We start from the raw sequence: 13,339 nt of genomic DNA, 5'->3' as shown, positions 1-13,339 counted from the left end.
TGGGAGTTGAACCATGACCTCCTGGTTCATAGGTTGACACTCAACCGCTGAGCCACGCCGGCCAAGCTAGAAGTTTCTTGTCCTCCACCCCAGTCAAAAATATTGATTCTTTGAAGGTTCCACTCCCATACACACACTCTCAATTCATTCAGTGTCCAAGCCTCAGGCTCGAGGCTCCTTCGTCACAGTGCATGCTGCTTTTCACAGCGAGCGTGGGATATATTTGGGCGTGGGATACATTACCACGGAAGCGATACTTTTCTTTAAAAGCAGGGTCCTCCATCCGGATATCGCAGGGAGCTCTGCAGTTCCTTTCCATGTTTTCAGTGAAGTACCAGCTCTTGGTCTCATCAAAAATAGTGAAAAACAGAGCAAATTCCCGCACTGTCACTTGTCTCCCATGAGCAGGGTTCAGAGTGTTGGCGCGGCAGATCAGAAGCGGTCCAATCAAGCCCGAATGCATATCTTTCTCCTGAGAGGGAAGACACCAATCCTGTGAGTATAAGCTCCCCCACCTCTAAACCAGCGTAGGTTTCTCATCAACTTTTATGCCACTCCAATCTACTCCCCATCTTCTCACAGTACGATTCATCCTCCTCAGTAGATTCCAGAACAGTATTTCTAAAACACAAATATGATGCTATCTCCTCTTATTTATTTTTTATTTAAAAAAAAACTTAAGCCTGGCTGGCGTGGCTCAGTGGTTGAGCGTCGATCTATGAACTGGAAGGTCACAGTTCAGTTCCCGGTCAGGGCACATGCCCTGGTTGTGGGCTCGGTCCCCAGTGGGCGGTGTGCAGGAGGCAGCCAATCCATGATTCTCTCTCATCATTGATGTTTCTCTCTCTCCCTCCCTCTTCCTTCCTCTCTGAAATCAATAAAAATACATTTTAAAACATTTAATATGTCTTTGTTGATTTTAGAGAGAGGACGGGAGATGGAGACGATGGGAGGGAGGGAGAGGGAGACAGAGAGAAACATCAATGATGAGAGAGAATCATGGATCAGCTGCCTGCTGCAGGCCCCACACTAGGGATTGAGCCTGCAACCAGGCATGTGCCCCTGACTGGGAACTGAACCGGTGGACCTCCTGGTCATGAGTGACGTCACCCATTGAGACACACCGGTCGGGCTACCTCTCCCTATTTTTTTTAAAATATATTTTATTGATTTTTTACAGAGAGGAAGGGAGAGGAATAGAGAGTTAGAAACATCGATGAGGGAGAAACACCGATCAGCTGCCTCCTGCACATCCCCAGTACCTGCACACCCCCTACTGGGGATGTGCCCACAACCAAGGTACATGCCCTTGACTGGAATCGAACCTGGGACCCTTCAGTCCACAGGCTGACGCTCTATCCACTGAGCCAAACCAGCTAGGGCTACCTCTCCCTATTTAAAACCTTCCATTATACTTAGGATAAATACCCAAATTCTTAGCAGATATTGCAAAGACCATTTCTTTTAAACCAGAAAGTGGCCAGCACAGTGTAGACCTGCTTACCAGATCAACATCAGAAAAATAAGCCCAGGCTTTGCAGTCAAACTCATCGGCAGTGGGCGCCATCTGATGTTGCACTTTCCAAAAGTAAATTCTGGTTTCATTGGGCTCCACAAACTTTTTTCTAGGCTCTGTTCCTTGCCTCTGATCTTCCTCATACGAAATAAGGCTGGAGTAGAAGGAGTAGGGACGAGAGGCCTGGTTTTTGAAAGTTACCTGCAGAGCAAAACAGAAAAAGAATGCAAGTATTTTAGCGTTTACGTTCCTAATCGTAATGCCTATTTTGGCTCTGTCCAAGTTTTAATACCCAGAGAAAGTGGTATAGGATGGCTATTGTAAGAACCCAAACCTAAAGATCTATAGAGGAAATTCCTAAAGAGACCATAATCTCATGACTTGGTACTTAAGGTTCTTCATGACAAATTTCAGAATGAATGCACATAATCTTTTTAAAAGCCCCGTTTTCAGATTTGAAAAAAATGATATGTTTCATAGGACATATGAAAAGTAAAATACAAATCAAGGCAGCATCCCATAATTTTATATCCTTCTATATCCTTAATGTAAACCATCAATTGGGACAATGATTGACTATTTTGGGGAAAAAATAAAACTAATTTGACCTTTGGCTCCCACAATGCACCAAAATAACTTTGTCTATAGAAATTTTGATGAATTAAAAAGTTAATTTTTAAGAAATTAAATTGTAAAAGAAAGTTCAAGAATAGGTGATTTTAAAAAAAAGTCTCTGTATGGGGAAGGAATTTTATAAACATGAAAGCTATGAAAGTGGCATAAAGAAAAGATTATAGCAGTGGTCTCAACCTGTGGGTCGCCAACCTGTGGGTCGCGACCCCTTTGGGGGTCGAACGACCCTTTCACAGGGGTCGCCTAAGACCATCAGAAAACACATATATAATTACATATTGTTTTTGTGATTAATCACTATGCTTTAATTATGTTCAATTTGTAACAATGAAAATACATCCTGCATATCAGATATTTACATGACAATTCATAACAGTAGCAAAATTACAGTTATGAAGTAGCAACGAAAATAATTTTATGGTTGGGGGTCACCACAACATGAGGAACTGTATTAAAGGGTTGCGGCATTAGGAAGGTTGAGAACCACTGGATTATAGGTTACTTCCTGTTTTTAATGAAAAAACCACTATATATAAAATTAAGAGACAACAAACTTGGAAAAATACTATTCACTAAAATGATCAATGATCTATAATATATGAGGTAATATAAATTAATAAGAAAAGCACTGCCTCCGAATTTGTCAAATGTGCAAACAACATTAAGAGATCATTCGTTACAGAAAGTCTTAAACTGTTCAAATACATTTCACTTTTAGGATTTTATCCTAGGAAAAGTTGTGATTGCAGCATTATTTAAATAGTGAAAAAAACCTATTATAGGGTTATTCAAAGTACATGGTTAAGTAAACCATAAATTCATGTAATAGACTATTATGCAATCACTTTAAAAATATACTTAGGAAGTATTTTTATTTTTTTTGTTTATTTTATTTATTTTTATTTATTTTTATTTTTTGCTAAAAGTATTACAAAGGGTATTACATAAGTGTCCTTTTTCCCCCCCGCCCTTGACAAACCCCTGCCCTCCCTTACCCCCCAGTGTCTTATGTCCATTAGTTATGCTTATATGGATGCATACAAGTCCTTCGGTTGATCTCTTACTCCCCTCCCTCCTGTCCCCCAACCCTCCCTGGCCTTCCCACTGCAGTTTGACAATCAGTTTGAGGCAGCTCTGCCTCTGTATCTATTATTGTTCAAAAGTTTGTAATGGTCTTTATTATCCATGAATGAGTGAGATCATGTGGTATTTTTCCTTCATTGACTGGCTTGTTTCACTTAGCATAATGCTCTCCAGTTCCATCCATGCTGCTTAGGAAGTATTTTTAAATGACATTAGAAATGTTTATGATATATTTAATCAAAATAGAAGTAGAATTATACATTGTGTAATTTTGAATACATAAATAGAAGAATACATAGGAAAAAAGAACATAAACCAAAAAGATATTTATGAGATTATTTTTCAACTTCTTTATTTTCTATATTTTTAAAAAATGATAATACATTATTTTTATACTCAGAGACAAAAAATACACAGGATTCATTTTCTTGTGATTCCATTGTCCTCAACTCACCCTGATATTGTCTTCGACTTCTGCTCTTATACATGGCCCCAGGAGTCCCAAGTGTTCATTCAGTTCTCCACGGTATAAGGGCTGAGTAAAGGAGCCATCAGTAAATTCCTGGAAAACCACCTTCTTGAACTGAGCTCTGAAGACAAAAACAGAGGAAAAGCAATATATTTATGGACCAGGTATGTAGAAACACCTCACCTTCTTTTTTTTTTCCTTTAAAAAAATATATTTATTGATTTCAGAGAGGAAAAGAGAGGGAGAGAGAGATAGAAACATCAATGATGAGAGAGAATCATTGACCGGCTACCCCCACACACTCCCCACAGGGGATGGAGCCTGCAACCTAGGCATGTGCCCTAACCGGGAATTGAACTGTGACTCCTGGTTCCTAGATCAATGCTCAACCACTGAGCCATACTGGCTGGACAAGGATGTCCCAGTTTCAGGGCTTCTGCACTTCCTGTTCCCTTTGCGTGGACACATCTCTTAGAGCTGGTCTATCATCATTTAGGTCTCAACTCCATAAAGGATTTCTCTGACCACCACAGCTAAAGTCACACCCCAGTGTTACTCCATCATATTATTCATTCTATCTTCTGAATAGCATCATCAAGACCCCCCATTTATTTTTCTATTAATTTATTATCTTTTGCCCTCCCCAATAGAATGTGAGCTCCTACTTTGCTGCACTCATGCCTACAAAATTGTCTGCCATGTAGTAGGTGCTCAATAAATATTTGATGACTGCAATAAACTCTTATGTTTACCTTCCAAATTTCTCTGTTTTCTCTCCCCTGCCCAACCTCCTTCTGTTCCCCCAACTTTGCCCTCTGTACCCCAAGCACCATGAAAAACTTTTCCTACATCCTCAACTTTTTTGTCACACACTTCACTTCCTCCTCCTGCCTCTTCAGGGCTCTCTCATGACACTATGACTATTATGGCAGCTCATAAGGCTGATAAAGTTGACTTTCTTCCTACTCTCCATTGCTGCCTCTTGACTCTGACACTTCTACCCTTCTGTAAGCCCCTCTCCTTCTCTTCCATCCCACCAGAGTATGAGTTTCATGCCATCTGGATTTACCATCCTCTAACTTTCATTGTTGGGCTCATCTAACCTCCCATTTACTCCTCAGCTTCATCTAGACCAGTGGTTCTCAACCTTCCTAATGCCGCGACCTTTTAATACAGTTCTTCATTTGTGGTGACCCCCAACCATAAAATTATTTTCGTTGCTACTTCATAACTGTAATTTTGCTACTGTTATGAATTGAATTGTAATGTAAATATCTGATATGTAGGATGTATTTTCATTGTTACAAATTGAACATAATTAAAGCATAGTGATTAATCACAAAATAATATGTAATTATATATTTGTTTTCCGATGGTCTTAAGGCGACCCCTGTGAAAGGGTCGTTTGACCGCCAAAGGGGTCGCGACCCACAGGTTGAGAACCGCTGAATTCTAGACGTTGCCATCTGGTTCTCAGGGGTCTTCTATAAAGCCATCTGGAGTTACACTGCTGCAGATTGGCTGTCCCTTTCCTATTGTTTCAGTATTTGGTAAAATCAAAGGTCACCATAGCAGGACCAAGGAATAATCAACGTACCCGATTGCATGGTTTCTTGGTGCATGGGGGGATTTGCTCAATCCATAATCCCAGAGCTGCTCCACTGCAGCAATAAAATAGTGTCGTGTCTTCTTTTGAAAGCTGCGAGGGTCCTGACTTTCATTCTCACCATATATGTCAAAATCCTCTGTCTTCGTTTCCATTGAGAAGGTATCATCATAGTCAATGTCATGTTCCTCTGGCTGAAGAGGAGTAGGGGTTATTTCCCTTTGAAGGTGTTTCAAGACGGGTGGATTCTGAAGCCCCAATCTTCCAGTCCCACCTTGTTTTGCCCGGGTGGCCTCACTTTGGGGCTTATCTTGTCTTTCGTTTATTGCTGCTATTGAATGATTGTTTTCGTAAGGGTCTAGGGGTGAAATGGTGTCTTTTGTCTTAACAGTTATGTTTTGTTGTGACTTCTCTTGGGATTTCCACTCTTCTCTTGGTATCTGGGTAGCATATTGATTATCCCAGGCAAAGAGGTCTAGCAGCTTGGAGGGAGTCTTTTCAGAGCTTTCGGCTGCCCGTTTCGGAAAAGCCATTTTTCCAGGTCCATTTACTTTGTTCAATTTAACAGCGTCCTGTGTTTTCTGAAGGAAGATCTCTTCTACCAGATCCCCGTGGCCAGAAGAACCATTGCCAGTTTTCGTAGGCAAAGAGTCTACCTGATAAATATGAACTTCAGGAAGTGATTCCACTTTGCCAGATGCTTCAGACAAGCCTGGTTTCAAGAGAACAGGATCCTCAGGTTTCTTGTATATGAGTGAGTTTGTAGCACTTTCTCCCAGAGAGCTAATATTTTCTTGACCTCTCATCATTTCCATTAGGAAGGCTAAAGAGAGATTTCTTTTGTCTCCTTGTAAGAAAGGACTGCTTTCTTGGACTCCAGAACTCCTTTCCCTAAAGGTAGAACTATAGGCTGGTGCTAGATGAGAAGGGTTGTCTTGGGGTGGGATCTTGGTCACATCTGTAGGTCTAATTGATGGAAATGCTGATGCCTTTACAACGGGTAATGCAGAGCCGTCTGTTTGATTGATGCCATGACTTCTCATAGAAAAATCTGGTAAGAGGGACTGAGTAATGGCCCTTTTCTTCTTCTCATGGTACTCTATCTGTGTGAGGGCGTCCTGGGTCAAATATTTCATGTTTTTGGACCACTGGGTTGAGGCGTCATTCAAAATTACACCCCCTTGAAGCTTTATTTCTTCTGTTGGGAGTCTAAATTGTTTTAAATCCCGCTTACCACGCTGAGCAATAACATTCTGTGGACTTGGATTAGGACTTGGATACTTCTCTGTCACTTGTTTTGTTTGATTTCCCAAGCCTTCCAAGTTTGCTTCCTCCCTTATTTTTGAGAAATGGGTCATGTGAATCCCTGCTCTAGTTGCTGAATCATTTAATGACCTGGGGCCTTGAAGTATTGGAGTATATGTGCCCTCATTTAAACCGTCTACATTTTGCTTAGTGCTTAATAAGAAAAGGTCCTTCAGCAAATTTTTAGTGCCATTCACTGTATACACGTGAGGCAAAACTACGTTCTCTTGGATTAATTCTTCCTTCATTCCTCTCTCTTCCTGGGATAGTTTCGCTTGATTGTGTGTATCGTTTTCTTGGCTATTAGTCAAGTTAGTAAAAAATATGCCTTTACTGTTTGGAGAAATCATCTCTTTGAGTCCCTGGTTCTTTGTAAACTCATCCTCTTCTACTACCACTTTATTCTTCTCTGACAAGAAATTCTGACCGTTCACAGGTTTTTCTGATCCTAAAGGTATCAATTGCTTTGGATCAGGCCTCTGTCCAGAGCTTAGAGTGTTATTGTCATGGGTCTTTTTCATCCAATTTGCTGAATCTGGCAAGATGGATGTATCTGGATTTTCTGCACCTACTGGAACAGAGCCCTCTTTTTTATGGTGGTCCATTTCCATACTTTTTGGTGAAGTAGTTTTATTTGACACATAATTTAGCCCCAAAGCTGCAGTATTTTTGTCCATGAGCGTTTCATCAGGAATCAAAGAAGTCACTTCTTGAACCTCATCATTACTTTTTAATGTAATATCTTGCCAGACTGATGTACTATTCTCAATTAATAATGTTGGGCCATCAATGTGAGTCTTTCTATTCATTGTTGAGTTAACTGGTGCCTTGTTTGTCTTTACTAAAGAGACATTAATTTTAAATGAAGAATTATCTTTGGTCAGTGAGGTAGGTTCATGGACTCTTTCCTCTTTAAATAACCTATCACTCTCCATTGATGATATATGTTCTCCTAGTGAACTTTCTTGACTATTCATTAAAGCTGCTTCTAACAACTTGGAATCATTATCTCCCTTACTTAAGTCCAAAGGCACACCAGACCCAATAAGGAGAGATGCATTTTTGTCCAATACAATGGTGCCTAATTGATTACTAAAGTGAACTGGCATATTTGTGGGTCCTAAGGAACCTGTCTTTTCAGTACCTGCTGTCAACTCTTCTGACGGAATTGTTGGTAAAGTCATTAGATTGCTTGATAAATTAGAAATTGTTAAATCAAGTTTCTCTGAGTCTACTTTTATAGTTGACCCCAAATTCTCGTTTAATCTTAATTGTAGTTCTGGCTCAGGAGTAAATACTCTGTCCCTACTGTTATGGAGCTCTGGCCTGAGATGTGCCATTTCAGATAGGCCTTTGTTTCTTTCTATTGGTCCAGGTAAATGATCATCAGCCTCGTATGTGGCTTCTTGGAGATCAGATAAGGATAATCCATGTGGAGTAGGGTTCTGTCCCAAGAGCATCAACAAATCATCAGAGGAAACACTTTGTACTTCATGCAGTGGTGTTCTCTCTCCAGACCAAAGCTCAATCTTCTCCATATCATTTTCTGGAGTTGCAGTGCCTCTAAATTGATTTTGCCTAGTGCTGGGGTGCCTTGAATTCCGGGAGAAGCTTCTGGGTCCAATGACATAATTTTCATCCAGCAAGGAAGTTGGAATGTCTTCATATCGATCCCCGTAATAATCACCAGTGTTTCTGTTGTTACAATTAGAAACCTTCAGTAAGGCTGTCATGCCTCTGTTCCGAAAGTCTGAGTTGTGGCACCCCAGAACCCACAGACCTGGAGATGAGAAAGAATAAGACTCTGGTTACTCATAACCTAGGTACCAAGCTAGTTTTGTGTTAGAGGGTATCTCCTATTCCCAGAAGAATGAAAAAATTCTAGTTGGTACCATTATAGGTAATTGGTATGTGTATTCTAAACCTGTAACAGTAGTTTAGCAATGGTAGCAAAAGTGAGATTTGCATGGCTGCTGTTGTGGTATATCTGTTTGTGACCATAAGAAAGGGTTGTGATTAAAAGCGAATAGATGTTGGAATAAAAATGGAGAAATGTAATTAGCATGCATAATAGTGGAGAGTCTTTTTTTGTGTTTTCTTTTTTTTTTTTTAAATATATTTTATTGATTTTCTACAGAGAGGAAGGGAGAGGAATAGAAAGTTAGAAACATCGATCAGCTGCCTCCTCATACTGGGGATGTGCCCGCAACCGCAACCAAGGTACATGCCCTTGACTGGAATTGAACCTGGGACCCTTCCAATGCTCTATCCACTGAGCCAAACCAGTGAGCCAAACCAGTTAGGGCTGGAGAGTCTTAATAGTCACACAGAGCTCTAATGATGACAGTGCCTTAACTCAGGAAAGGTTATATAGGCTAACTGTTATTGCTATATAACATAGTGGCACAGGTTCTAGAGTCAGATTGCCTGGATTCAAATCCTAGCCCTACAATTTACCAGCTATGTGACTTAGAGCAAGTAAACTGAGCTCTCTGAGTTCTAGTTTTCCAGTTTATAAATGAGGCTAATAGTATCTAGCCCATCATATAATGCATTCTAATCATATAACACAATGCCTAGCATCCATAGCATCACCAATTTGCAGAGTAAATAAGCACAAGGGAGTAGGACTTAGGATTAGAATACACATACAAATCCCACCACAATTTTAGCAATATTAATTTCTACTGTGGCCAGGTTTATCCAATGAAGGGATTTCATGGTAGTAAAGTAGATGCATAAGCATAAGTGAAAAAATACATATATGAATAAAAATAAATTTAACACATCAACCTATATAATAAAAGCATAGTATGCAAATTGTCCCCTCGACCAGGAGTTCGCCCAGGAGTTCGACCAGGGGGCGGGGCTGGCCAGGAGAAGGGAGGGAGGCCCTGGCCAGCAGCTGGCAGCCACTAGGGACCCTACCAGTGCAGGACCCTACCACTGGGCCTCTAGTTAGTTAATAAATCTCAATCCAACAGCCTAAAGAAGAGTTGATTTTTGTAATGAAAAACTCAATAAAATAAATCACCAAATAAAAATAAGAAATTCCATATATAAAAAATTTGAAATAAAAAAGGAGATATAATCACTGATGCACAAAAGGAGTATAATTTCCTTGAAGAAAATTCAGCTGCCATCCTCCTCTAACTTCTGGCACAGGCATAAAATGCCTGGGCAAGTTTGAGACTTGATCAGCACTACAAATATATAGATCAGCCTTGTGCCTCAGTAATATAACCAGGGATTCAGTAAGCTAATTTTGTAAGCTGTTATCCATCCTGGAACTTGTTCCTATCAAAGTAACCCAGAGAGACAGAGCCTAGCCTACCACAAGCGGGTAGGAGCACATTTCAGGCTTCAAAAGATAAGAGCTCTTCAATCAGCCAAGGCTAGTACAATATCCTAGTATGGAATATTAAGCAATCTTTTATAATGATGATGTTCATATATATTTACTGGCATAGAAAAGTATCAAATATATTCAGTGGAAAAAAAAGTTACAAAACATGATATAAATATGCTTTTTATTGATTTCAGAGAGGAAGAGAGAGGGAGAGAGAAACATCAATGATGAGAGAGAATCATTGATCAGCAGCCTCCTGCACACCCCCTACTGAGGATCAAGCCCACAACCTGGGCATGTGCCCTGACCAAGAATCAAACCGTGACCTCCTGGTTCATAGGTCAATGCTCAACCACTGAGCCACACCAGCTGGGCCAAAGGTAGTTTTTAGAGCAAAGACTTTTAAGTAACTTAATGTGGTGCTGTCATTAAAATACCTTTCAATTACCCCAAATCACTTGAACCACTTAATATCTGCCCAAATGTGGGCCAGTGAACCAAAAAGCATATGAGTGGCTAGTGGTGCAATCACAGCTGTTACTAAAAGAATAATGTAGCCCTAACCGGTTTGGCTCAGTGGATGGAGTGTCGGCCTGTGGACTGAAGGGCCCCGGATTCGATTCCAGTCAAGGGCATGTACCTTGGCTTCGGGCACATCCCCAGTGGAGGGTGTGCAGGAGGCAGGTGATTGATATTTCTCTCTCATCGATGTTTCTAACTCTCTGTCCCTCCCCCCTTCCTCTCTGTAAAAAAATCAATGAAATATATTTAAAAAAAAGAATAATGTAAATAACTAACCTGGGTTTTCCATTGACATGAAGACAGTTTCTCCGGACATCGGGAATAGGGTAAGTGTGTCTTCGAAGACTGTTTTGTGTTTGAAGGTATATCCAGAGAAGAAGACAGAAAGGAAGTCAGTCTGTGCTCCAACACTTAGAATGTACCAGTAAGCCACCTCATGCAAGCAAATCGACAGCTGCAAACTATCAAAAACATAACCATTGATGCCTGCAAAAGAAATGGAGAACAAGAGGTTTTAGCAGTATCAGGGTTTACTAGTTTGAATTGTCGCGATAGGATTAGAAATGATGGTTATGTCCAAGAAGCGATAGCATTATACCTTCCAGAAAAGTCGATTGTTAATACTTGGTCAGCTAGGTCCTAATCCCAAGGGCAGGGGAGTCATAGACCATCGTGGTAGAGATGGCTTTGAGTGCTATATGGGGGTGTGGGTGGGGAGCAGGGCATTTGCATGGTCTCAAAGTGTCTCCCTCCAAACTGCTTATAGTTGCAAGGGGGAAAGGAGTAACCAGACAGAGGAAAAATCAGAAAGAAAAACAAATTTGATCAGGTGAACCAAATGAATATCTGTTAATGTTCCAGATTCAAGGACTAACAGGTTTCAAAAAAGCAGGACAGCCCGGCCGGTGTGGCTCAGTAGTTGAGCATCGACCTATGAACCAGGAGGTCATGGTTTGATTCCAATCAGGGCACATTCCCCAGTGTGGGGCATGTAGGAGGCAGCTAATCAATTGACGTTTCTCATCATTGACGTTTCTACCTCTCTCTCCCTCTCCTTCCTTTCTGAAATCAATAAAAATATTTTTAAAACTTTAAAAAAGTTTGCTGAATATTTGTTGCTTCCTAAATAAAAAATATGTTTTATGATCATATGCATTTATATGAAATTGTATATGTTTGTATATAATGATTTTTAAGGAACTATGACTTGCATGGCAGATAAAGCAATCCACTATATGGACATCAATTTGGCTTCAATTTCCCTTTGTCTATTACTCATTAGACGGGTGCTGCTTTACTTACTGTGCATGATGTTGGAAACCTGGAAGTCTGGATCCTGGGGCTGCACTGCATCTGCATTGGGGAGGAAGCGCTGCATATTCTCTGTGAGGTACCAGCTTCGGTTCTCATCAAATATAGAAAACAGGATGACATTTCTCTTGTCTGACATCATCTGTTAATTACACGCATTGAAAGAAGGAAATACTACTACCATTGTCAAGTAAGAATTTGCAGTCTACAATAGAAGTGATAGCATGCATGTGCTATATCTATAATCCTTTGGTTCAATTCCACTTCTCCATAGGTCACTATTATGGCATGGACCAGAGCCTGGGAGTGGGAGTGGGTGCTATAGGAAGTATATGTTTTTTGTTTGTTTGTTTGTTTGTCTGTTTATCCTCATTTGAGGATATTTTCCCATTGATTTTTAGAGAGAGTGGAAGAGAGAGGGAAAGACTGAAAGAAATATCAATGTGAGAGAAACACATCAATTGATTGCCTCCTGCACGCACCTGACCAGGGCCCAGGCTGGGAAGGAGCCTGCAACTGAGGTACGTGCCCTTGACCGGAATCGAACCCGGGACCCTTTGGTCCGCAGGCCGACATTCTATCCACTGAGCCAAAACGGCTAGGGCAGCAGTAAGCATATGTTCAAAGCGAATGTATCCTCAGGACAAGAGGTTGACTGGACCCATTAAACTTCATTTATTCTGGAGCCAAGACCATATGCTGGCTGATTTTTTGGTACAGTCTGTAGCCTCATTCTTTCCATGTTCAGAATAGAGGAGTTTTACTCGTAAAGACCCAACTGATTATTCAGTGTCTTTCTTAAATAAGTTAGTCACGTCAAGTAAGATTAATGCCTTTCCTAAATTTCCATCTAGCAATTGCCCTTCCACAAGGCTACCAATCTATTAAAAAAATTAAAAATAGGCGCTACATTGTTTGGCTCAGTTGATAGGGTGTCAGTCCTCGGACTAAGGGACCCAGGTTCAATTTCAGTCAAGGGCACGTACTTCAGTTGCAGGCTCGTTCCCCAGCCCTGGCTGGGGCACATGAGGGAAGCAACCAATCAATGTTTCTCTCTCTCTCTCTCTGTCCCTCCCCCTCCCCCTCCCTTCCACTCTCTCTAAAAATCAATGGGAAAATATCTTCGAATGAGGATTAACAAAAAAAAGATTTTAAATATTTTAATTGATTTTTTAGAGAGAGAAAGGGAGAGGATAGAGAGATGGAAACATCGATGAGAGAGAATCATCGATCAGCTGCCTCCTGCACAGTCCCTATGGGGGATCAAGCCTGAAACCAAGGTACATGCTCTTGACCGGAATCGAACCCAGGACCCTTCAGTCCACTGGCCAATGCTCTATCCACTGAGCCAAACCGGTTAGGGCAAAAAAAATTTTTTTAAATAGAAAACAGAGATCAAATAATAAAGCTCAGATGAACTGCAAAATGTTAACTATTATTAATACCTTAAGTTTTCTGTTGAAAAAATTTTAAGTGTTGTTCAGAAGATCAGTTTGTATAAGAACCAAAGTTATGAGTTAGTCACTTGTTAACTGAATCTTCTAA

General features: G+C 40.6%; 1 protein-coding gene across 1 annotated transcript in view; it reads right to left on the bottom strand.

Moving 5' to 3' along the window:
• Positions 1-13,339, bottom strand: part of F8 (coagulation factor VIII) — a 77,546-nt gene that overhangs the window by 33,303 nt on the left and 30,904 nt on the right. The window contains exons 12-17 of the mRNA XM_023759987.1: positions 11,786-11,936; positions 10,760-10,969; positions 5,299-8,392; positions 3,687-3,822; positions 1,505-1,717; positions 244-472 (exon numbers count right to left, since the gene is read on the bottom strand). Coding sequence (XP_023615755.1) covers positions 244-472; positions 1,505-1,717; positions 3,687-3,822; positions 5,299-8,392; positions 10,760-10,969; positions 11,786-11,936 — 4,033 coding nt within the window. The remainder of the gene's footprint in view (positions 1-243; positions 473-1,504; positions 1,718-3,686; positions 3,823-5,298; positions 8,393-10,759; positions 10,970-11,785; positions 11,937-13,339) is intronic.

Source organism: Myotis lucifugus, unplaced genomic scaffold, assembly GCF_000147115.1.
Source record: "Myotis lucifugus unplaced genomic scaffold, Myoluc2.0 scaffold_169, whole genome shotgun sequence".
Taxonomy (NCBI): domain Eukaryota; kingdom Metazoa; phylum Chordata; class Mammalia; order Chiroptera; family Vespertilionidae; genus Myotis; species Myotis lucifugus.
The sequence above is the reverse complement of the archived record's forward strand: the minus strand, read 5'-3'. Positions and strand labels throughout refer to the sequence as shown.